The 25360-nt window shown below is 36.0% G+C and overlaps 1 protein-coding gene across 3 annotated transcripts in view; it reads left to right on the forward strand.

Annotated features, from left to right (window-relative positions):
• The window catches only part of NADK2 (NAD kinase 2, mitochondrial), a 47946-nt gene that overhangs the window by 16155 nt on the left and 6431 nt on the right, over positions 1–25360 (forward strand). For 2 of the 3 annotated variants that reach the window (XM_043887488.1, XM_043887490.1), the window contains exons 5-11: positions 4569–4652; positions 6060–6196; positions 12941–13019; positions 16006–16071; positions 17419–17514; positions 23545–23600; positions 23737–23790. In XM_043887488.1, the coding sequence (XP_043743423.1) occupies positions 4569–4652; positions 6060–6196; positions 12941–13019; positions 16006–16071; positions 17419–17514; positions 23545–23600; positions 23737–23790 (572 nt within the window). The remainder of the gene's footprint in view (positions 1–4568; positions 4653–6059; positions 6197–12940; positions 13020–16005; positions 16072–17418; positions 17515–23544; positions 23601–23736; positions 23791–25360) is intronic. The other variant, XM_043887489.1, reaches the window with a different exon arrangement.

Consider the following 25360-nt stretch of genomic DNA (forward strand, 5'->3'; position numbering starts at 1 on the left):
CAAATGGGGATGGTTGATCACCTTCACTGTGACATTCAAGACTCTACATTATCTGGCCTCTGACTATTCTGTATCCTTATGTCCTGTTATTTTCCCTTTCTTCATGCTGTTGTAGCCATACTGGCTTCCCCTTGAATGTGTCTGGTGGCAGTTAAAAGTAATGTATCTACAAATGGACTTGTCTGCTTTCCCTGCTGCCATGCCTGATGAATGGAATTGTAATGGGTGCTAAAGCTGTGGCGACTCATCCTCACCCCCTCCTCTCACTCCCTTCATCATATTGACCGGGTATTTAGTGTGAAGTTTTAGGGATCCTGCCTTTGAGTCCATCTCTTGCCCTCTTCACTGTTACTAAACATAGCTCAGGCCTTTGTAGTGTGTGAGTTAAATTACTGCAATAATATCCATTCTTGCTCTTTCCAACTCATCCTTCACACTTTGCCTTAGTATTTTTTCTAAAGTGCAAATTTGATTGTATCCATTCCTTAGTTAAAGTCTTTCAGGGTTTCCTTTTGACCTTCAGTTCAGTTCAGTTCAGTCGCTCAGTTGTGTCCGACTCTTTTTGACACCATGGACCACAGCACGCCAGGCCTCCCTGTCCATCACCAACTCCCGGAGTGCACCCAAACCCATGTCCATTGAGTCGGTGATGCCATCCAACCATCTTATCCTCTGTCATCCCCTTCTCCTCCTGCCTTCAATCTTTCCCAGCATCAGGGCCTTTTTCAATGAGTCAGCTCTTCTCATCAGGTGGCCAAAGTATTGGAGTTTCAGCTTCAACTGAAACTGAAGTTTCAGTCCTTCCAGTGAACACCCACGACTGATCTCCTTTAGGATGGACTGGTTGGATCTCCTTGCAGTCCAAGGGACTGTCAAGAGTCTTCTCCAACACCACAGTTCAAAAGCATCAATTCTTCTGCGCTCAGCTTTCTTTGTAGTCCAACTCTCACATCCATACATGACCACTGCAAAAACCATAGCCTTGATTAGACAGACCTTTATTGGCAAAGTAATGTCTCTGCTTTTTAATATGCTGTCTAGGTTGGTCATAACTTTCCTTCCAAGGAGTAAGCATCTTTTAATTTCATGGATTAACCTTTCATTGACCTTCAGGATGCCTTGCAAATTCCTTAGCATAATGTATATGATGTTTCACCACCTGTTGCTTATTCGCTTTTCTAGTTTCATCTATCTTTATTTACCCACAGGCACTACACATTCTTCAGCTTAAAAAAAGGACTGATGGCTCTCTAGGAACATTCTAGAATCCTTCCTGAAGTCTATTCTTTGGGTTTTTTAAATTGTATTTTTGTCCAGTTTTATTGAGATATAATGGACATACAACTCTGTATAAGTTTAGGGTGTACAACATAATGACTTGATGTAACATGTGTTGTGAAATCATTACCACAATAAGTTCTTAACGTCTGTTATCTGATATAGCTAAAAATAAATAAATAAAAGACGGGAAAGATTTTTTTCTCATGATGAGAACTCTTAAGAGTTCCTGTCTTTAATAACTTTCAAGTATTCCATACACCAGTGTTAACTTTAGCTAGCATGTGGTACATTGCTTCTCCAATACTTTCTTATCTCATAAATGGAAGTTTATACCTTCATTCAGTATCCCCACCCCCCAACCTGAAGCTGTTCTTAAGCACAGTGTAATGGATGAACATCCTAATGTCTTGACTGGAGGCTCACTTGTGGGAGCTCTTGCTCTGGTGATGAGCTTTGTTGATAGCAAGATAGCAGGGCTGGAAACAGTAAGTGAAAGAGTTCTCCAGAGGTTCTTTTCATGCCTTTATTTGTGCTTTCGCCTGGAGTGCCCTTAGATCACTGACTCAATTGTGTAGTTCTTTTTAATTCAAGACTGGTTCCTGTCGTGAGCTCCTTCTACAGGGAGCACTTATCTCTCCTTGTTATTTTCTGCTTGATTGTTTGTCTCTTCCATCAGACTACAAATTCCTTGAGTATAGGACTAAATTTCTCTACCACTAGCATACTATTATTATACGTAATCAGTAGGCAATAAACACTTGAAAAATGAATGATTAGTTAAATGATTTTAGGGAGCAGAGCTAGGACCCTGACCTAGCTGAGCAAATATTTCCTAAGCACGAGTAACTGATATTATTGCTTCAATAATTATTTTTTAATTGCCTTTAGTGATTGTACACATGTATTTTAGAAAAACTTTGTAATGATATGTAATGTAATGATATGTAATGTAATGATTTTTGTATCATTAAAGTAAGAGATTGTTTAGTGATCATATTTTATACAGTTTGTTGAAATATATTCTCCTTTAAAAACTGGCTTAATATTCATTAGCTCGTGAAGATTTTGAAACTGGTAAGCAGAAGGTGTTGTTTCTCTAATTTTTCAGTTCAGTTTAGTTGCTCAGTTGTGTCCGACACTTTGCGACCCCATGAATTGCAGCACACCAGGCCTCCCTGTCCATCACCAACTCCTGGAGTTTACTCAAACTCCCGTCCATCGAGTCGGTGACACCATCCTACATACATCTGGAATAATGTATTCTAGAAGTCTTTTGGTTTTTCTTTTTGCCTCCAGGCAGAAATGTGTAAGGCCTCTAGCTTGTTCTGTAATTCAGCTTGCCTGACTTATAGTTCTTATAAGTGTGAGGTGTCTCACAATCCTTAAATAAGCCCAGAAGTTAATGTTCAATTAAGTTTCTTCTTCTCTGCAGTAGTTATCAAACGCAGCATAACCAATCATCCGCAAACTGGAGGCTTAAAACAACAGTAATAATAACGTATTATCTCGCATGGTTTCTGTGTGTCAGGAATCCGGGATCTTTAATGAGGTTATGGGCAGATGTCAGCTGGGGCTGCAGGCACCCAAAGGTTTGCCTCGGGCTGCAGGATCTGCTTCTCTAAGATGTCTCATTGGTGGACTCAAGTAAATTAAACAGACAATTTCAATTTTCTCTTTGGTATTTTGTACTCACTCTGCTGACCCCTGTATATAATTATGACATTTAAATGCTTCATAATCAAAATGGGATAGACAGCATGTGATAGCTGACCTTTAAGGTAGCCTCTTGTTATTTATACCTTTATGTAGTTCCCTTCCCACTTCAAGCAGGGCTGGCCCGTGGGATCAAAAGAATATGGTGCAACAGTGTGTGCATTCCAAGGCCAGGTCATAAACGGTACTGTAGCTTCTGTGTTGGTCTCTTGGGTTGCTCATTCTTGAGCAAGTCAGCCACCATGATGTGAGGATACCAAGGCCGCCCTGTGGGGAGACTAACATGGAGACAGATTTGAGGACCTTGCCAGCAGTTAACACTAGTGAGTGAGCCTCACTGAAATTGAATCCTCCAGGCCAGGCCTAGATTTTTCTCTCTTGAGTGTTTTAGACCTGCAGGTGACCTCCGTAGGTATTCTATCAAAATAAATGACTGTTGATAACTTTTATATAAGGGGCTTCCCTTGTGACTCAGCTAGTAAAGAATCCACCTGCAATGCAGGTGACCTGGGTTCAATCCCTGGGTTGGGAAGATCCCCTGGAGAAGGGAAAGTTTACCCATTCCAATGTTGTGGCCTAGAGAAGTCCATGGGGTCACAAAGAGTCGGACAGGACTGAGCGATTTATACTTTCACTTTCAACTTTTATTTTCTTAGCACTGTATACTATTCTTAGCACTTAGTACTGCAGTAAATATAAAAATTTAAAAAATCTAGTCCCTAAGTTTCTTAGATAAATTTATCTCAGATAAATTGACTAGTTACAGCTTTGTAAAAGCCTTTTATATGGCTCTTCACATTTATGTTAATTTACAGTTATCATTAAGGGTTTGTTTTGCCAGGCCAACTGTCAACCTTTCCTTCAAGTTTGAAGCATCATGTAAATGAGGATGATTGAACTATCTGGACACCTTTCCTCATGTTAGGGTGTTATAGCCTCTCATCTTCCTGTATCAGCCTATAGGCAGTTAACAGTTTGTAATTTGCAATTTTTTTAAAAAAATACTCTATCCTTCACGAAAGCTGTTAACTCCTTGAAGTTAGATTAGATTAAGCTATGAGTTCTCTTTTAGTAAGAGATTATCTTAAAAGATATTTATAAGGGGTTTATGGTTCAAAAAACTTTCACATAAATAGTTTGATTCCTCAGAATAACCTTTTGAGATTTGGTGGTTTTATGGCCCTTTTAGCGATGAAGAAGCTGATGCTAAAGTGACTTGCCCAAAGTGAGTAGTTAAGTAATATAGATGTTAAGATGCAAACATCACTACACCATTAGATAATTTTGCAGGGATATCAATCAGTGGCAAATTTGCTGTTAGTTTTACTGTAATGTGGAAACTTAAGTTGTATTATGGCATTAAACCTGGGTGTAAACTACTATTTCTATTTGGTCTTTTTTTTTTTTTTTTTTGGTTCTTGTTAAAAATATAAATAATATGTGGCAAAAATGAATTATAGGGTAGAAATTCAAAAAAATTCATGTCTGATTTTTGTAGTTTAATGATACCTTTTGAATTGAGTACTTTTATTTTTCTTCTTCCCTTTATACCACCCAAATCCCTTTAAAATAAGGTCTGAGGGTCATTTATGTCTTCCTGTTCGATATACGCATTCCTTCCCAGAAGCCTTACAGAAGTTCTATCGTGGTGAGTTCAGGTAGGAAGTTCTTACTATTGCTCTATAATTATCTTGTTAAGATAATCTTATTATTATATGATTATTTTATTAATGTGTGCCATTAAAAATGCTGTTAAACAGAACACATTAGATAATATTTGGATTAGTCCATAGTTGTAGTCATAAAAAAGAATTCAAATAATACATAAAAAATAATATGTTAGCTGAGTCAGAAGCACATCTAACTTGGCTTCTCCCAGCCTTATTAGAACTATATGGAGAAACCTTGCCAAATGCCACTTGGCCTGTAATGTAATTGTAAGTAGACGTTTTTCTCCTTCAGTGAGATAGAGGCCATGTCTCTACTTTAACCTTACATGTTTTTAGAAGTTTGGTAAAAAGACTGTCGGTGAAAACTAAATGTTCAAGTTCTCTGAGATTTTGTATTTTTCATCCTCATCTTCTCCCATCCAGAGTGTCTGAGGGTTGTATTTATTCTAACTATGCTGAGATTCCTGGTATCTCTGTCTTACATGTTAATTATTTCCTAACCAATGGAGATTTTTTTTTAATATTCCTTTCACTTAATTTGTTTAGTAGTCAGACTGCCCTGAAAAGAGAAGGGTAAAGGGAAGAGTTAAGATAAGGTAGACCAATTAATTTGAGAGAGCTAAGTTGGACTACTTTTTTTGCTGACTTAGCCTAGATTTTATAGTTTGAGAAAACCTTGTCTCTAGGTGTTTGTGAAATTGTATTAAATCTAGTGGACTTCTGAAACCTTTTTTTTTAGTAGTGATTCCAGTTTCTGCTCATCTCAGAAGTTTAGTACCTTTACAGATGACTAATATACTCTTAAGTAGGGGTATATTTTTGTGTACTTACCTAGTAGAATCTGTCCCATTGGCCTTTTGCTATGTCAGTTTTTGATTTTAATATCAATTAAACTTGATTCATTTTTTATTTTCCCTACTAAAAAGTCATTGAAATTTTAGGTGTAATCTTAAGTGTTATAGTGTTTGTTATTGAACTCTAATTGTAAAAACCAGAAAAACATTATTACAGAATTTTAGGGAAGGGATTTTTATGTAATCTGACCACCTTAACATAATGGTGTTTTAATTTCAGAATGTTTTCTTTTTTGTATATATTATACTTTTTGATAAGTAAAACACAACTACATTAGCTCTATATATGGGATTTAATGGATACTTGATAAATAACTTGACTTTAATTCATGTTATTTGAGGGGTCTTATAGATACAGTAGATATTGCCATTTAAATCTGTTTTTGAGCAGGAATCAGTGGTGGGTTTTAGGTATTTCTGGTGTAATTAGTTTATGGGATAACTAGTTTTTTAATATGAATTTTTTTAATTTGGAGAAATTATAATGTCTAATCCTTTGTTTAACTTACTCTAATATAACTTGCTTTTTCTTCACTCTAAGGTGGTTATGGAGGCAGCGAATTAGGTTATATCTTGAAGGGACTGGCATCAACCCTGTTCCTGTGGACCTCCATGAACAGCAGCTGAGTTTGAATCAGCATAGTAGAGCCTTCAACATTGAAAGAGTTCATGATGAAAGTAGGTGGATTGGGAATCAAGTGTGTTTGGGGCAATATGTAATTTACAGTTCCTTTGATCTCTAATTTCTAGAAGTAATCATTTATAATTAACTTATTTGGGGATTTCAGTGCCACTGACTACATTTAAGGAAGTACAATGAACTGCTTGAGTTGTAAAATTTTTATGATTAGATTCTGAAATAAGAAATACAGCATATTTCCATAACAGTTTTTTTCTTATTGAAAAAAATTTGAGGGTGAGTTTGAAAACTCATTGATAAGGGAAGGACTATAAAAGGTACTTGATATTTAAGGAAAGAGTCTTGGTCTTAATCTTTGAAATGTCAAAAAGGAAAAAGAAAGTGGTTGACACTTGTAAAAGAATGAAACTAGAACACTTTCTAACACCATACACAAAAGTAAACTCAAAATGCATTAAAGATCTAAATGTAAGACCAGAAACTATAAAACTCCTAGAGGAGAACATAGGCAAAACACTCTCCGACATAAATCACAGCAGGATCCTCTATGACCCACCTCCCAGAATATTGGAAATAAAAGCAAAAATAAACAAATGGGACCTAATGAAACTTAAAAGCTTTTGCACAACAAAGGAAACTATAAGCAAGGTGAAAAGACAGCCCTCAGATTGGAAGAAAATAATAGCAAACGAAGCAACAGACAAAGGATTAATCTAAAAAATATACAAGCAACTCCTGCAGCTCAATTCCAGAAAAGTAAATGACCCAAGCAAAAAATGGGCCAAAGAACTAAACAGACATTTCTCCAAAGAAGACATACAGATGGCTAACAAACACATGAAAAGATGCTCAACATCACTCATTATCAGAGAAATGCAAATCAAAACCACAATGAGGTACCATTACACGCCAGTCAGGATGGCTGCTATCTAAAAGTCTGCAAGCAATAAATGCTGGAGAGGGTGTGGAGAAAAGGGAACCCTCTTACACTGTTGGTGGGAATGCAAACTAGTACAGCCGCTATGGAGAACAGTGTGGAGATTCCTTAAAAAACTGGAAATAGAACTGCCATATGACCCAGCAATCCCACTTCTGGGCATACACACTGAGGAAATCAGATCTGAAAGAGACACGTGCACCCCAATGTTCATCACAGCACTGTTTATAATAGCCAGGACATGGAAGCAACCTAGATGCCCATCAGCAGACGAATGGATAAGGAAGCTGTGGTACATATACACCATGGAATGTTACTCAGCCATTAAAATTCATTTGAATCAGTTCTAATGAGATGGATGAAACTGGACCCCTTATACAGAGTGAAGTAAGCCAGAAAGATAAAGACCATTACAGTATACTGACACATATATATGGAATTTAGAAAGATGGTAATGATAACCCTATATGCAAAACAGAAAAAGACACACAGATATACAGAACAGACTTTTGGACTCTGTGGGAGAAGGCGAGGGTGGGATGTTCAGAAAGAACAGCATCGAAACATGTATATTATCTAGGGTGAAACAGATCACCAACCCAGGTTGGATGCATGAGATAAGTGCTCGGGCCTGGTGCACTGGGAAGACCCAGAGGGATCGGGTAGAGAGGGAGGTGGGAGGGGGGATCGGGATGGGGAATACATGTAAATCCATGGCTGATTCATGTCAATGTATGACAAAAACCACTACAATATTGTAAAGTAATTAGCCTCCAACTAATAAATGAAAAAAAAAAGTGGTTGAAAGAAAATGAACTAATCTGTGGAAGACTTCATAATAATTATACATTTATATATTTGCATTTACATATATTTACCATGGGTCTAGTTATTGATTAAAAAATCTTTTTGTTAGGAAATTTTTGCATCTCAGCTTTAAGATTTGTATTTCAAATATTTGTGTAAGATGCTAAGGGAATATTAGCATAAAATGATATGCAGCTTTTTTGTTAAGATGAATTCTCAGTTTTGAGCTAATTTGGGGATTATATTTAGCAGTAGTTTCCCACTTTGTCCCATAACTGTAAGATTTTCATGATGCAAGAAGATCCCAAGAGATATCCTAAATATCTGTGGACTGTATAAAAGGATATTATTTCCTCTTGCATTTCATTTCTTGACTAAACTTTATTAGGAAAAGCTATCTTTACTTAACTGTTTTCTGGCTTTGTTTCTGTCTGGTTGTGGTATTTGATGTTTACTTATATTTATTTTTTTCAGTTTTTTATGGTGATTTATAGCTTTATAGGTTAGATGTTCCTAAACTGTGAGTTAATGCCATGTTTTAAAGATGGCTTTTCTTCTCCTGAAAAGTCATTTAATTTTAGAAAATTTTTAAATAACTAGTTTTTAAAATTCTAGAAATCTTTCAAGTCATTCATAAGCAGATGATTTCCTATTATCATTTTTGAAAGACTGCAGTAACTATTAAGATTTTAATTTTTTTTAAAGATTTAAAAATCTTAATTAGAAATTTCACTTTATACTTCACCAAAACAAGTTATTGTTGTCACCAAAAGATGTTCAGGATTTTGTTGTTTTCACCAACAGTATATAAGAAAGATGTAGATTCATTGCTCAGATTCACTGGTTTTAGCTTATAAATTAAATATAGAAGCAAATTACATATAAACTTAGTAATATTCAGGATATTTACAGCTGGCTAGTGGTAGTTCTAGTAAAAGCACAGGGAATACTCAAAATAAAAAGAATTTTTAAAAAAATTTCTCAAAACTTAGGCACCAGCCTCTGAATGAAAGAAAACACAAAATACTTAATATAATCAATGGTAAAAGGTCTCACACTGAGGTATGTTAGTATACTAGGGATAAAGCAAACCTCTTGCAAGCTTCCAGAAAGGAAGTAGTGATGCTGGTGGTGATTGTGGTTGGAACAGGTTACTTTATACATGAAGAATCTGGAATCAGAGTAATTTCAGATTTCTCAATAATAACACTGAAAACTGTTATATTAATTATTAATATTATTGTTATTAGCAATTATGTAACATTTACAATGTTGGCACAATTTTTGAGAACTTTTTTGTTAGAGGGTTTTTTCTTGATAAAGAGCTTTATTTTCTGAGAAAAAATTTAGGAGGATTTCAAGATATATCTCATGTTTCCTATTTAAATTCTCTTCAGGTTGGCAGGGAACATTTCCTAAGAAACTGCCATTTGGGATTTTTGAATATAGGAGTAGGTTTGAGATTATAAATATACCACCATGTTTGATCCCTGATTTAGCTTTTTAATTTGGAACACAGGATTAAAGAGAAAAAAATCCTAGTTTTTTTGCAAGAAGGATGATTTAACTTTAATCAAATAAAATTTTCTATTTAGTGTTATCTATCCTTAACTAGATTATGTATGTGGTGTGCTCAGTTGCTCAGTCATGTCTGACTCTGCGACCACATGGACTATAGCCCACCAGGCTCCTCTGTCCATGGGATTTTCCAGGCAAGAACACTGGAGTGGGTTGCCATTTCCTTCTCCAGCGCATCTTCCTGATCCAGGGATTGAACCAGGCTCCCCTGCATTGCAGGCATATTCTTTACCACCTGAGCCACCTGGGTTGTATACAAATTAATGAAAAGGAGTTCATTTTTATTGCCATTATACCCTCAAGGGAAGGTGTGTGCGTGCTAAGTTGCTTCAGTTGTGTCCGACTATTTGCGACCCCATGGACTGTAGCCCAACAGGCTCCTCTGTCTATGGAATTCTCTAGGCAAGAATACTGGAGTGGGTTGCCATACCCTCCTCCAGAGGATCTTCCTGACCTAGGGATCGAACCCTGGACTCCCGCATTTCAGGCAGATTCTTTACTATATGTGCCACCAGGAAAGCCCAAGAATAACATAATGATGTGCATACATACTAAGTCAAGGGAAGGTAGAGTTTATTTATTTGTTAAAGAAAACTTTTAATCACATAAACTTGTAACTTTCTTATTTGCAAGCCTAGTTGTACTAATTTGGATAAGTGAATTGGTTTGATAAACAATCCTAGAATCTCAGTGATGTAGCATATTGAAGTTTTATTTATAGTTCAGCTCACTGTCCAAGGGTTGTTGAGGCAACCTCCAAACAGTGGCTCCTGCCATCTTCTAAGGCCTTTGATCTTCTGTTTGGTCCTTCGTAGTTTATGGGGAGAAGACAGTGAGAGCATGGGGGATTCTCAGGGAAGTTTTAGGAGCCAGGCCTTTTCACTACTTTTGCTCATATTCCATTGGCCATTACTAGTTCCACGGGTATACCCAAGGTGGGTAGATCCAGAAACATAGTCTAATAGTCTGACAGTGTGAGAGAATTGCATAGGATTGTGGTCTCTGTCCCTAGTATCACAATTCTATACTTAAAAATATAAATTAATGATTAATTTTGTAATGGATTCTCTTGGATAGAAAACTGTCAATTGCTATTGAGTCCATCTTTTCGTGTTAATTATGATTAAATAATGTTTGGTAGTCAATTAGCATGAAAGAAATATAAGCAGAATTAAGATGATTAATGAGACTTGAAGCAATTTTATGTATTCTCTTCCTCCTTTGATAAAAGATTTCAGGTGAAATTCAGCAAGCACACATAGTAAAAGTGCTATACAGAAAGGAAAATTAGGATGAGGAGAAACAGGAATACAGATAAAAAGTTAAGACTATTCAAAAGAAAAACATATGGTTACAGTTTGGTGAGATTTCAGATTTATCAGTTACTAATATATAGTGATGGCTTCCTTGGTGGCTCAGCAGTAAAGAACTTGCCTCCCAGTGCAGGAGACAGAGGTTCGATCCCTGGATTGGGAGGATCCCCTGAAGAAGGAAATGGCAACCCATTCCAGTATTCTTGCCTCAGACATGACTTGGCAACTGAGTACAAAGCAATATTTAGTTGAGTACTTACTGTTAGTGAACATTTGCAGAAAATCTGTGAGGAGATATAAAACATTCCATTAGGAATTACACTATGTAAAGAAAAATAATTTAAACTATAAATTTAAACTTTTTATGTTGGTAAAACTTGTTAGTTGTAAAAATGTGAATATATTTAGTACCAAATTAAGACAATATCAAAAGTTAAGTATGCAGTCTTAAGTACAATCAAATTTGATCAAACACATCATTCTTATGTACCTTTTTGTATCAAGTTCCTTCTATGTTACGAGATCTAGCTCATAATGTTAGCCCATTATATAATTTAGTCAAATAAGTTTTTAAAGATTCCATGGTATTGTAATAGCAACTTGTGGTAATTGAAAGAATAGTTGGGTCACTTTAGACAGTTACAATCCAAAAGAAATTATACATATAATTAACATTCAATAAGCATATAAACAAATAGGCTACAAGTCAGAGGGGAATTTAAATTGGTGGTGGTTTTGGTGACAGTGGTGGAAAGTTTTATAGAGTATTAAGTGTCTAATGTGTATTAGATATCTATACACATTAACCTGGAACACAGAATCTTAAAACATAGCAAATTACCCCAGAGTTTACCATCTTAATACAAAATACTTGTAATTTCACAGAGATTATGAAAGTCAAGAATCCAAGAGAAGCTTAGCTTGTTAGTTCAGGTTTAGGGTCTCTGAGGAGGTGACAGTTAAGCTGTTGGCCGGGACACGTAACTGGACTGGAAGGTCTATACCACAACTCGTCACGTGGCTGTTAGCAGGCGACTTCGGGTCCTCACTATGTTGGCTTCTCCACTGGCCTGCTTGTGAAACATCTTCCCCCAGAACAAGTGATCTGGGGGAGAGAGAGACCAAGGTAGAAGCCAGGGTGTCATTTTAAACCAAATCTCATAAGTGACACACCATCATTTCTGCCTTATGTTGGTCACAGAGACTAATTCTGGTGTGGTGTGAAAGGAAGAGTTATACAAGAATGTGAATACCAGGAGGCAGGCATCAGGGGGCACCACTTTAGAGGCTAGCTGCTGCCACAGTTGAAGTTAACGTTTAGCTTTGACTAAGAAAAAAAGGTGGAGGAGACAGAAAAGGTATCTTGTTCCATAGTGCATGCCCAGCAGGAGACACTTGGGTGCAGTGAACCTACTATTGGTGACGTTGAGAAGAAAGGGCTGGCATCTCAAGCTGGGGACTCGTTAAAGATAAAAAAGTAAAAGGGACCATTTGAAGGTGAAAATCACACTTTGATCCAGCAAGCAGTGGGATTCTTTGGAGGATTTTGCGTGATAAAGTGCTGTTTAAGTAATCATCAAGGAAGGTTATGTCAGCTGTGCACAGAACCTTAAAGAGAAAAATAAAGGTGACGTTGTTTTAGGAGTCACATAAGGAGATGTGGCACTGTTCCTCCAGTGCTGCCGTTGCTGAAAAGCACTCTCCGTTTTCTGTTTGAAAAATAATCTGACTTCTGACATAACTGATTTGGCTTCCTACATGAGCCATCCGTGTAATTTGCTGCTTGAATCCAGAATGGCTCTCCCTTGGAAGTACTCGATCGTCTCTGCTTCTGAAGCAGGTTGTGGTTGGAGCAAAACTTAGCCAAGTGTGACAGCTTGAATCTTATGCTGTGAATAAATATCAATATATTTCCTCACTCTTGAAAAATTGTTTCAAGAAGAACTAAGGTTTATTTACTCATTGCAGTTATAATGTTTAGATGATTTTGTGGTTCTGTATTATGAATACTTTAAGATTTAATTCATATGTTAATGTTAAGCTATAGATGCTATTAAGACAAATATTTTAATATTTTATAAAATTTATATGATAATATTTCTGAAGTTTTAAGGTGCTCTCTTGGATTTTTCTTTCATTCTCTGCAGGGTTCGAGGCTTCTGGACCCCAGCTTTTGCCAGTCAGAGCACTTAATGAAGTCTTCATTGGGGAGAGTTTATCATCCAGGTACTTATAAACTTGTCATCTTGAGTTTGAAATTTAATATTTTAGTAATTTTAAGCTATTTATTAAATTTCTACCACCTAAGATTTGTGCATAATTAATACTATATAAGAAAAATGAATTATTAAATGAAATATTTCCACACCTTTGTACACATTAATACATGTTAAGAAGAAAGAAAGTTTCACTACCAAAAATGTTTGTGAAGCCCTACATTAAACAAAGTTACTCAGATTTCTTTACTGCATTATTTCCCTGAGCCTTTCATCTGTTATATAGGTGCTTTATAAATGTTTAAGAGAATGATATATAGGCATATATTTGCAGTTGATATAAAACTTTGATCTTATAGACTGTTCATATTAAAATTTCCCTACTGATTGTCTTAATGTTTCATAAAGCTGATTTATTTATTTGCTTGTTTTGATCCAAAATCCAGTTAAGGAGAACACAAAAATATTACTTATTTTTTAAATAAATCTTGTTTATTTGGCCATCATAGCCCTTTAGATTGAATTAAGAATAGCTTTTAGTCCCATCCCTGTTTTGTCATTTATGATTTTTACATTTTTGAATGGTCTAAGCCAATTGCAGAATATTGGCAGAATATTCCTTAATTTAGATTTGTATGATTTTTTTTTCTCTGCATGATAAAATTCAGACTCAGCATTTTTGACAAGAATGCTGCAGAAGTAATGTTGACCCTTTTCAGTGCAACATCATAAGGCAAGAGTATTGGCAGCTTAAGATTTGTAACCATTATTACCAAAAATTAAGATTAGTGAAGTTCTTCAGTAGGAATATAAAAACATAGTATATGTTTTATTACTGATAAAATCTATTTTGTGAGTGTTGAATATAACTTAGGCTTAAATTGTCAGCAGAATATTTTTGCATAAAATTTATTGTGTGACACTAGTTACCAACTGTAAAATGACTGCCATAATGTAAAGTTAATTTAACTCTTGGTGGTACATTTAGAACTTTCTTTCTCATTTTTGTTGTTGTTGTAAGGGAGTTAGGGATGGAAGATTAGAGATAAATCTATATTCTACTCTCCTGCTACCAGAACTGTGTGATCTTTTGAAGGTCATGTAATTGATTCCCTGAGAGTTTCAAATTTTCTGAAATACTCTTCATTATAAGTCATATCCTTTTATAGTAAGTTTAATTATGGTAAGAAAAATTTGTCTTAAAAAAACCACATTTTAGCCATTAACTTACTACTGGAGGTAGTATTGAAGAGAACAAAGCCTGATTCAACAGAATGATTTGAATTATTTTTTTGAGTTGTAATTATTTTGATTAATATAATTTTAAATTTATGCAGTGAGATATATTGCACACCTGCTGTGTGAACTAGGAATATAAAAACAAATAAGATAAAAGTAGCTGTGTCTTAATGTTTTAGAAGCTGGTAAAATACATAATTAAAAATTATTAAAAGTAAAATGTATTCTTCAAGAAATCAAATAAAAATATATACTTTAAAGAACTTAAAAATATGGTAAAGTGTAAAGATGTGCTTATTTTAATATAGTAAGACTTATGCAGCAACAGAAAAACTATAGCATATCAGGCTTAAAGCAATATGGAAATGAGTAATGGATACATTTATGTCATAAGAGAGAAGGAGGAGAATATAACAGTGATATAATTTCATCACTATTGCTAAAGACAGGCAGAAGAGAACAACCTTAAAATGAGATTGGAAAAAGTCTCCATTAAAATAAATAGATGACAAAGGTAAAGATGTTTTGTGAGTTTATGCTTATTCGAGGGAAGCCATTTAAGGGCTTACGTTATTCTGTTTGTATATTTTGAAGGTCATAACTTCTGAGAGCTTCTACTAGCGTTGCTTTATGATTTGTACTTACTAAAAAATAACTTACAAAAGGAGGAAAATTGGGATCAATGATTGACTTACGGAAATTCAGTGAAGTCCCATTAGGAGGTGTTAGATCAAATGCTTCTATTTTCTGTGGTGGCAGTGCTTTGGTTGGTTTACCCCTGATGTCTGATGCTGGTTCTTTTTGTGGTCTTTGATGCCTCACCTGATTATCTTTACTAAGATTAAGGACAGCAGTGGGTGGGCTTCTGATGCTATTGAGAAAGCCTTAACTACTGGAAATATTAGAAATTACTTGGAAAGATTCTATGACACAGGCCCTTGGGCAGAAAGGAAACGAACACTTCCTGAATGCCTGCTGCGTCTCAGGCACTGTGCATGTTGTGTATGTTGTCACATGTATGCTCACAGCAACTCTGTGGGAAAATTGGTTGTATTTCTCAGTGAAAAAACTGAGATTTGGAGAATTCAAGTCACTTGGCCAAGCTCATATATTTAATTTAGCATCAGAACCATCATGTAAACCCAGCATTTCTAATTCCAGATCCAGTATTGAGTTGTCATGAGAACTTATTACTTATATTTTGAACTGCCCTGCCTGTACATGCCTTCCTCCTGGCAGTGCTGTTTCAAGGCCATCTTGTATTATTTCTTATATAGTGTCTTGTTTATTGCTTAAAGCAGTAAACAATACTCTAAATAGTTGGTAATTATTACTGTAAAATTTCTGACCTGCATACTAGAATATAAACTTCTAGAAGATTGTGTCTATTACATTTACTATTAAATCCCTAGGACCTTGCACAGTGCTTATTAAAACATATTAGGCACTTAATAAATATTTACAGATTGAACAAATATTGATGCTATCATTATCTCCATTTTATAGGGCAGTCTGTGGCTCAGAGAGGTGAAGTAGATTGCCCCAGGTCACACAATTAATAAACAACAGAGCCGGGCTAAGCCTGTGTTCTTCTTCAGTGTATGCAGTAGAATTGTAGTCTTCCTGAAAACTGAAGTGCTTTGCTTGGAAAATGTGAAGTGCGGCAATATTATTCCTGCCTCATTTATAATGTTCTTAAACTTAAGAACATTTTAAAAGCCCAATTTTTTTCTTTTCTCCTATTTGTTCTAACCTAGAATGTCTTATTCTTGGGCTGTAGCAGTGGACAATTTAAGAAGAAGTATACCCACTCTAAAGGGACTGTGAGTTTTATTGCTGCCTTAAAAAAATAATTTCCCTGAAACCAAAATTCTGAGTTGACTAATCTCGATAAACTTGCATGTAAGAATGACACTAAATTTGCTCTTTGTTTTGGACTCAACGTCTCTCTCCTGACTTTTCTTTCTCTTCACCTCTTTTTTTTTTTCTGTCCCCACTTACCTCTAATCTCTGGTTTCTACATGATTCTGGCATAATAGCAGCCATTCCAATGGATTTGGCTGACTTGTCTGTATTGTATATAATAGACTAATGTACCTAAAATTCTTAATTTTCTAGGAAGACATAACAAAGCTATGAAATAGATTAAATGTGAATATTAGACTTGCTGTCTTTTATTTTTAAAGAGAATGCTGACTTCAGAGAAAAAACGACGTGGAGTTATATCATATGAAGCATTCACAAACCACGAGCTTGGCAGGAGAAAATGAAAGGGTTAGAATAAGAGATAAATTATCCATTGAATGTTAATATTTGCAGGCATGTCTAATAATTGTTATTGTTTTGAAAAGCTATATTTTGTTAAGGGTTTATTTTAGCTTTTTTATTTGCTGGATAAAAGTAACTCAGTGTTGACTGTTGACACCATTATTTTAAGACATAGTTCACAAAATAGACTTCTGTATGTTTCAGAATCTCTTTGAATAGTTACAAATCACTTAAACATTCATGCAGTTAGAAAGTGGTGTCATTTTTTTTTTTTTTTTTTTTTGCTGGTGTCAGAAAACCCAGTTGATTCCATGTTTATTAAATAATCTTAGAAATATAAATCTTTAAAAAAATTACAGTTCTTATTTTATTCCTAGTTTTGTTCACTGGTCCAGGACTGGTTGAGATTTTTCTTTAGAACCTCATTGTCTCTGCTAGCTTACTGTCAATTCAAAAGGCACATTAGTACATAACTTGAGAAACAAGAGTTAAGTAGAAACAGTTGGTAACTTGAAGGATTAGATGCAGACTTAGATGTTTCAAGGACTAGCTCCTGAGAATAAAACTCCCCTAGGAACGGTATTTTCTTTTTGAATTCTGAAAAGATCTTCTGTATGTTTCCATAGCAGTGCTAGGTAAAAATTTATAAGAAGCTCTTGTTTGAAATCTTAAAGGAAGGAGGCACATATAGGTCAGAGAAGGATGTAGACACATAGATATTTTTGAATTTTTTTCACTTAAACAGTATTGGAATTAGCATCATGATATGTGTCCCTACTAAGTCAGGTATGTCTAAGTCAGGATGACCCACTTAGATTTCATCAGCTCTGAAAAAGATACTTTATCTCATTTACCATGAGACGTAAGTTCCACAAATCTAGTTTTATATTCTCAATTCATAGGGCTTCCTACTACGAGATTTCAGTTGATGATGGTCCATGGGAAAAACAGAAGAGCTCTGGGCTCAATTTGTGTACTGGAACAGGATCAAAGGCCTGGTGAGTAACTTGGAATGTTGCTTATCAACTTTTGTGAAATACTTTTAAGTAATATAATTTGCTTGCTGTCTCACATTGGTGTATCTGAGGCCTCTGATACGCAGGAAGGAGCCTGGCGTTGATTTATTGGTTGGCTCAGTTTCTGTTTCACTCATCGATTGGGTCCAAGAGTCCAGCCTTGACTTATAGCTCGGCCTGGATCTGGTCATTCTTTATCTTCCTGCCCTAGGTTTGTAAAGAGAAAAAAGAAAATGAATGTTTCTAGGGAATGTATATTTTAAAATTGAATATTTTAAGTTATAAAGAAATGAAAACAAAGTACAGTACCAAAAAATATGCCAGAAGTTTGTGCATTCAAGGCCTAATTGGAGATAACCTGGGACATCCCGAAACCTGCTTACCCTATGACCCCTCTCTGGGAAGTCTCTTCCACTTCTTGGCACACACATGCCTATGCCTCCCTGACTTTTATCTGTAGCCATCATCTCTTTTGAGTACAGGCTCATATTGTAAAATTACCTACTAACTACACAAGGGTGTTAATAGCACTTCAGATTCAACACATTCAAAACTGAATTTATTGTCTTCAGTTGTTCTCCTGGGTTCCCTGTCTTGCTGAATAATCACTGTTACCCTTGAGTTCATAGTCTCAGGAAAACACATTATTCCTTAAAGCCTGGTTCTTAACTCTGGGTCTTCCTGTTCTCCCTCTGTACTTAGCAGTCTCTGAATCCTGTCGGATATACTTCAGAAATTCTAGCCCCTGCTTTTCAGTTTCTATGGCTGTTTCTTGGTGTCGGCCCCCATCTTTTTAGTGAACATTCTTTGTGCGTCACCTTGCTTTTTCAGACTGTTATTCATAACTCCTACCACAGAGTAATATTTCCATAATGTAGATAGATCTCACTATTTCCCTTCTGTGCTTTAAAACTTTCTTGACTGTGTTCACATTATTCAGACTGTCATATGAAGCCCTTTAAATATGAGCTAAGGTTCCTTGCCAGCCTACTGCGGCCTGACCCTAACCCATTACAGTGGAGGCTCTGCAGGCTACTTGCAATTCTTAGCACAAGCCATGTTCTCTCTGGGCTTTTTGTTTTTGCTCAATGTACCTTCTTCCTGCATTGACTGCCTGAACATTTTCCACTTTCCATCTACTGGCTAAAAATTCCAGTCTTCAAATGTCAGTTAAATGTCAAAATCTTTGCTTAAGACATTGTTCTTTTCATAAGTCTAATTAATCAGTCCCTTTTTTTGCTCTTACCCAGCACTTTTTCCTCATAGCACTGTTACAGCATTTAGCACATAATTAGTTTCTAGTAAATTCATACCCAGTTAGTTTGAGCAACTTGAGGCACATGGGATGGTGACTAGTGACTTTTTTTTCTGCTTGATTCTTTATTTGCTTAGCACAGTACTTCATACTTATTCACTTAATATGCCTTTTTTGAATAAATGACTACAGGCTCACAAATACAGCTAAAACAGTGCTTATCAAACTAAGTTTGAATTCTTTAAAATTGAGTTTTATTTCCCCTACCACGCACCTTATAGTTGAGGCCTGTGTTGATGTTGCATTTGAATAAGTATGGCTTAAATTAGAAGTTCTGTCTTTTCTGTGTGGCTTATTAAAATCTGCTTATTCTCAGTGCTCTAGTGCAGAGCCAGTTCTCTCTCTAACCATATCCTGTCCCTGCCACCTTGGTCACTTAGGCCCTTTTCTTTTCTACTCAGCCTTATGCAGCTTGCTTGCTTCTGACGTGTTCTACTATCCTGTTATTACCGATAATTCCTTCATTATGATTGCATTTCCCCTGTATCATTTGGTCTTTTTTCTCTTCAGAGAGTAAGGGGAGAAAAGAGAAGCATTGGGGGAGAAGAGAGAAGGCTAGGGATCAGAGGTACTGAGGGAAAGCTTATACATTCTATACCTTACATTAATAATTTCAACTTACTGCAGTACCATCTTTGAGCACTTTCTTTGTCCCAAGTAAGTATATTATCTTACTTAAATTCTCAAGAATACTCTGAGATTAGTTAGTTTTATTTTCACTGATAGAGTATAAAAAGTCTCAAAAGTTAACTGACTTGCCCAAAGCCATGTGGCTTATAAATGGAGGAGGTAGGATTTAATTTCAGGGCTTAACTCTAAACCATAGACTTTCTGAGCCACAGAAGGAGGAAAAGCTTGGAAGGTCCCCTGTGGGAGGTTATGAGAAGTATTGCCCATGATCAGTTCAGTTCAGTTGCTCAGTCCTGTCCGACTCTTTGAGACCCCATGAATCGCAGCATGCCAGGCCTCCCTGTCCATCACCAACTCCCGGAGTGCACCCAAACCCATGTCCATCGAGTCGGTGATGCCATCCAGCCATCTCATCCTCTGTCGTCCCCTTCTCCTCCTGCCCTCAATCCCTCCCAGCATCAGGGTCTTTTCCAATGAGTCAACTCTTTGCATGAGGTGGCCAAAGTATTGAAGTTTCAGCTTCAGCATCAGTCCTTCCAATGAACACCCAGGACTGATCTCCTTGAGGATGGACTGGTTGGATCTCTTTGCAGTCCAAGGGACTCTCAAGAGTCTTCTCCAATACCACAGTTCAAAAGCATCAATTCCTCGGCGCTCAGCTTTCTTCACAGTCCAGTTCTCACATTCATACATGACCACTGGAAAAAACATAACTTTAACTAGATGGACCTTTGTTGGCAAAGTAATGTCTCTGCTTTTTAATATGCTATCTAGGTTGATCATAACTTATTTTGGGGGGCTCCAAAATCACTGCAGATGGTGACTGCAGCCATGAAATTTAAAGACGCTTACTCCTTGGGAGGAGAGTTGCCCATGATAGTCACTCTTATTCCTTTAGCTGGAATGTAGTTACATGCTGTGTGGCTAGAGGGGTGGGAAATACAGCCTAATCATGTGTCTGGGAGGGTGGGGGGAAGAGCTCAGGGATTAGCTGTCCCATCTTTGCATTTCCAGAAATTCTTGCACGAGACATAGGATGTGGTGGTTCTGTTGCACAACAAGCGTCTGTGCATCATCGCAGTGTCAGTCACCTCAGTCCTCTTCCCGGTTAGAATGTGTTTGTAGCACAGGGTAGAGAAGTACCACGGAGCAGGATCGTTTATGTTTCCATGAGTTCTTAAGCCTGTTCCCAGTCCTCCTCCTCTGTACATTCTGTCCCAGAAGGCCTAATTAAGGATGAAGAGGTGTTCTTAAGTAAAAAGAAAGTTTTACTATCTGATGAAGATATGAGACTCTTTGCCTTTCAATTCGGTTGTCTTTAGTAGAAGTTATGTCTGATTTCACATCAGAACTCTTACAGTGGTAAAGGTTGTAGATCTAAGGAAAAAGTTGTTGTTTGCTGGCTCACACCTGCTTTGGCATATAGTTTGTCTTTGATGTAGAATGTAAACCACTCCTAAGGGTAGATTGAATTGGCTGAGATTTAGATTACGCCCACAGGAAATTAGTTTTAATTTGACCCCAACTCAGATAACTTAGTTTGTATTGACTTGTGGTGTTCCTAATAAGTCATAGTTCTAGGAGTGTTAGAACATGTCTTGTAAGATTTCTGTTCTCTTAAACTAAGTCTTAACTATAGTAAAGATACGTGAATCACTATTATCTTTTGCCCTTTACATATTTTATTTCAGTGGAACCCTATTAGCAGCTTATTTTTCTGTGACTTTAAAATAGAATCCTAAAACAGTAATGAGGAATTAAGAGTGTAACTCATACAGATTTCCTTGCACTTGACATTTTCGTTGAGTTCTTGCCAAGAGCCAGATACTGCCCCAAGTGCCTTATGGCTTGTAGTGTGTGACTGTAGTAATGCTAATGAGATGGGTTTTGTGAACCTCATGCCGAACAAGAAGAAAGTCACAGCTCTTGAAGTATTTTGCCTTCTACCACATAGTAAGTGTGAGCAAGAGGTGAGAACGGAGCTTAGGGTGTTTGGAATGTGAAGTCGGAGGGTGAGTAATGGTGAAATAGGCTAGGCAAGGGCCATATTTTAGATTTATTTTTTTTAGCATAAGGGTATGGTCTGTGAATGACTCCAGTTTTTTAATGTAAAAATTTGTATATCTGCATTTTTCTTAAGAGAATGTCCAAAGTGTTTTCACATTTCTCAAAATACAGAGAGTATAGGATTAGAGCAGGTATATGGAGCATCTCTTATTCTTCCTCCCTGAAAATGTTAAGAGCCCCTGAATTAGGTTTAGAGTTGTGTGACTATGCAGTACTGTTCCTTTTTGAAGGAGCATCTACTGGGAGGAGGTAGAGGCAGGAGGAGAATTCTAAATTAGCTGGAAGAGTTGTGTTTTTTTTTTTTTTTTTTTTTTTTTTTTTAAAAAAAACCTTTCCTTAACCACCTTTTTAGACCTTACGTGGTTAAGGGTCTAACCACTTTTTAAAAGTTGCTGCTTTTAAAAGTTACTTATGTTTGTGGTAATGTTTGTTCTTAAGTGGTTACTCATGGCATCTTGCTAAAACTTTCTCACCTTCAGAAATGATTTTATAATTTAAAGAAACACATGTTTAAAAACTGTGTTAGGACTTCCCTGGTGGTCCAGTGGTTAAGAATCCGCCTGCCAGTACAGGGGACACAGGTTTGATCCTTCATCTGGGAAGATTAAACATGCTGTGGAGCAACTAAGCCTGTGTGCCACAGCTACTGAGCCTATACTCTAGAGCCCCGGGAGCCGCAACTACCGAAGCCTGCGTGCCCTAGAAACCCATGCTCTGCAACAAGGGAAGTCACCATGGTGAGAAGCCCACGCACCACAACAGAGTAGCCCCCACTCGGCATAAATAGAGAAAAGTCCACAAGCAACAATGAAGACTCAGCGCAGCCAAAAAGTAAAAAATAAATAAAAATTAAAAAAATAAGAAATATGTTAAATAATACAAAGGGGATACAATGGAAAGCTGGTTTCTTTCATTTTATATTCTAGTACTAATCTCCAGCTATAACCACTCTCTATATTTTTTAATATAAGTAACACAAGGAAATTCTGTATATATATATATAGAACAGCTGACTCATTGGAAAAGTCCCTGATGCTGGGAAGGATTGAGGGCAGAGGGAGAAAAGGGTGTCAGAGGATGAGATGGCTGGACAGCATCACTGATGCAACGGACGTGGACTTGGGCAAACTTCGAGAGATGGTGAGGCCAGAGAGACTTGGTGTGCTGCAGTCCATGGGGTTGCAAAGAGTCGAACACAGCTGAGCGACTGAACAACAAAACACATACACATACGCACACTGTATAATGCTTTTGGCTTTTTAACTTAACATGTTGATCTCTTTCCACATTGGTATTATACATATGGTTATAGTTAGTCTTTTTAATATCTATGTGGTATTCAACTGAGTAGCTATATTTACCCAGCTTTCTGTGGTTTTGCTATTATAAACAATGCTTCTGTAAATATCCTTACACTTGTCTTTGTGTATTATATGTGCAAATATATTTTAGGATAAACTACAAGATTGAAGAATATGTTCATTTTAAATCTTAACAGAATTGTCTAATTGCAATTTATTTTTTATTTTTTTATTTTATTTTATTTTTCATTAGTTGGAGGCTAATTACTTCACAACATTTCAGTGGGTTTTGTCATACATTGATATGAATCAGCCATAGAGTTACACGTATTCCCCATCCCGATCCCCCCTCCCCTAATTGCAATTTTTATAATGCCATTAGTATATGGGCATACTTCTCTTCCCATACCCATGTCAATAATTATCAGTTTTTAATCTTTAAAATCTGAGAAGAATCTTGTTTTAATATCTCCTCAGGTATGAGTGAGACTGAACATATTTTCATATGATCCCTGGACTGTTAACCCATGTACTTTGCCTACTTTTAAAAACTATATGAGGTGGCTATTGTCTTTTGGGTATTTTTTTACCTGATAATTTCTAAGAGTTCTTTGAACATTAAGTAGATTATTCCTTTTTCATTTTTAGTATGTTTTTAGAACTAAAATAAGAAAAAATGTTTGTGGTATGTATTTGTAGGTCATTCAATATTAATAGAGTGGCACCTCAGGCTGTGGAAGATGTTCTAAATATTGGTGAGTACAAAATAGTTCTTATGTTACAATTATAATATGCTATATAATGTGTAGATTTTATTGTATGTTAGCTATACAGTATTTTACAAAATATTTTATTTAATCAAGATATTTTCCCCCTTTCTTTTTCCAATAGCAAACCGACAAGGAAATTTAAGTCTTCCGTTGAACAGAGAATTGGTAGAGAAAGGTCAGTGACAAATGATCATAATCACTGACGTTTTTAGTTAAGTTCTGTGTATATTTTAAGGATGTTATCATGAAATGTACTTGTCTAAGTAAGCAAAGCATAGTACTTTTTTGACTCCAACAATATAATACCCCTTAAAGTATATTGAATCAGTAGAAAGTTTAAGATGAAATTTTATTATTTTTATCAACCATGGAAATCTAACTTCTGTGTCAAAACAGTGTGATTGCAAACTTTTCCTGGGGAATAGGAAAATGTAGAAAAATACACATCAGGCAAATAGGAAATGTACACCTAAATTCAGTGTGCTATTAGTATCCTCCGAATGAGAGGGAATTCATTGAGCTGTGAATGCTTACCTTGACATTCACTAAAATGTTATCTTATCCTTTCGCTACATACTCCTGCCTAGTTATTTCAGCATTCTTTTAAGAGAACCAGCACTGCTGGAGAAAGGATACTTATCAGGGAGTTTGAAGACCTGGGTTCCAATCCAGACCAGCCAGTCACTCACTGAAACAATGGGCAAGACTGTTTCTTTGCTCCTCTGCTTCCTCAACAGTGGAATGAGGGAGTAGACATAGATTGCTGGGGAATTCTTCAAATTTTGCAGAGGTATAATTATTATGAATGTATCCTTGTTTATGTTAACGTTATTTGAGATTATTAAGGAACCAAAATGAATGTAATTCAACTCTCAAATTACCACATGCTGTGATTTGTTTCTACTGTATATATAAATGTATGTTTTTGATGGTTGTTGCCCAATGGTAAGACAAGCACTTCTATATTGAGTGGGAATCACTTATATTTATTCTCCAGTTTATAAGATTAAGAACACAGTCATGTTATATACACACTAAACCTCTGAATGGAGGTATTTGTCACTGATGTCAAGACCTCTGTGGTCACCATGATGTAAGTGTTCAGGGAATAGTTCAAAGTAAGACAGAAGTTTGCTCTAAGTTTTCAATAATTATGTCAGTTGCTTTTTAAGCATAAAGCAAGGATAGTTCATGAAAATCTAAGGTATTTTGATAACAGCAACATAGAGAAATCATGCATATTATCTGGCAGGCTTGAAGGAAGGACACCTCTCTGATGTAAGTATAGAAAACTCTTTCTGGAAAAGTCATTAGTATAATGAATGTCCATCCATGTTTACTAAATTAGCCTCCATTTTGTAAACCATATAAATCACATTCTCAGATCATTTCATCAGAGAAACAGGAAAGTTTTTAGAAGCTTGTAATGTGTATTTTAATCAAGGATCAAACAAAAATTGTAAAAGGTTTTATTCCATCTGTGTAAAATTAATGTATCTTAATTAATAAAAGTGAATGGTTTTTCAGTGAAAAAAAAAAATAAATTTGTTAAAAATTATTTTAAAAAATAATAAACTGGAAACCACATTCATTTGATTTGCATATGAAATTTTAACACACTAAAGTCTATTCATCTACCAGGATCATTTTCGAAAGTATGGACCACAAACTAAAGCTAAATAGTGTTGTCTCTGTTTAGTTGAAGAGTATCCTAAGATTTCAAGGTAAATTATTTAAAAAAAAAA

The sequence above is a fragment of the Cervus elaphus genome, chromosome 25, assembly GCF_910594005.1.
Source record: "Cervus elaphus chromosome 25, mCerEla1.1, whole genome shotgun sequence".
Taxonomy (NCBI): domain Eukaryota; kingdom Metazoa; phylum Chordata; class Mammalia; order Artiodactyla; family Cervidae; genus Cervus; species Cervus elaphus.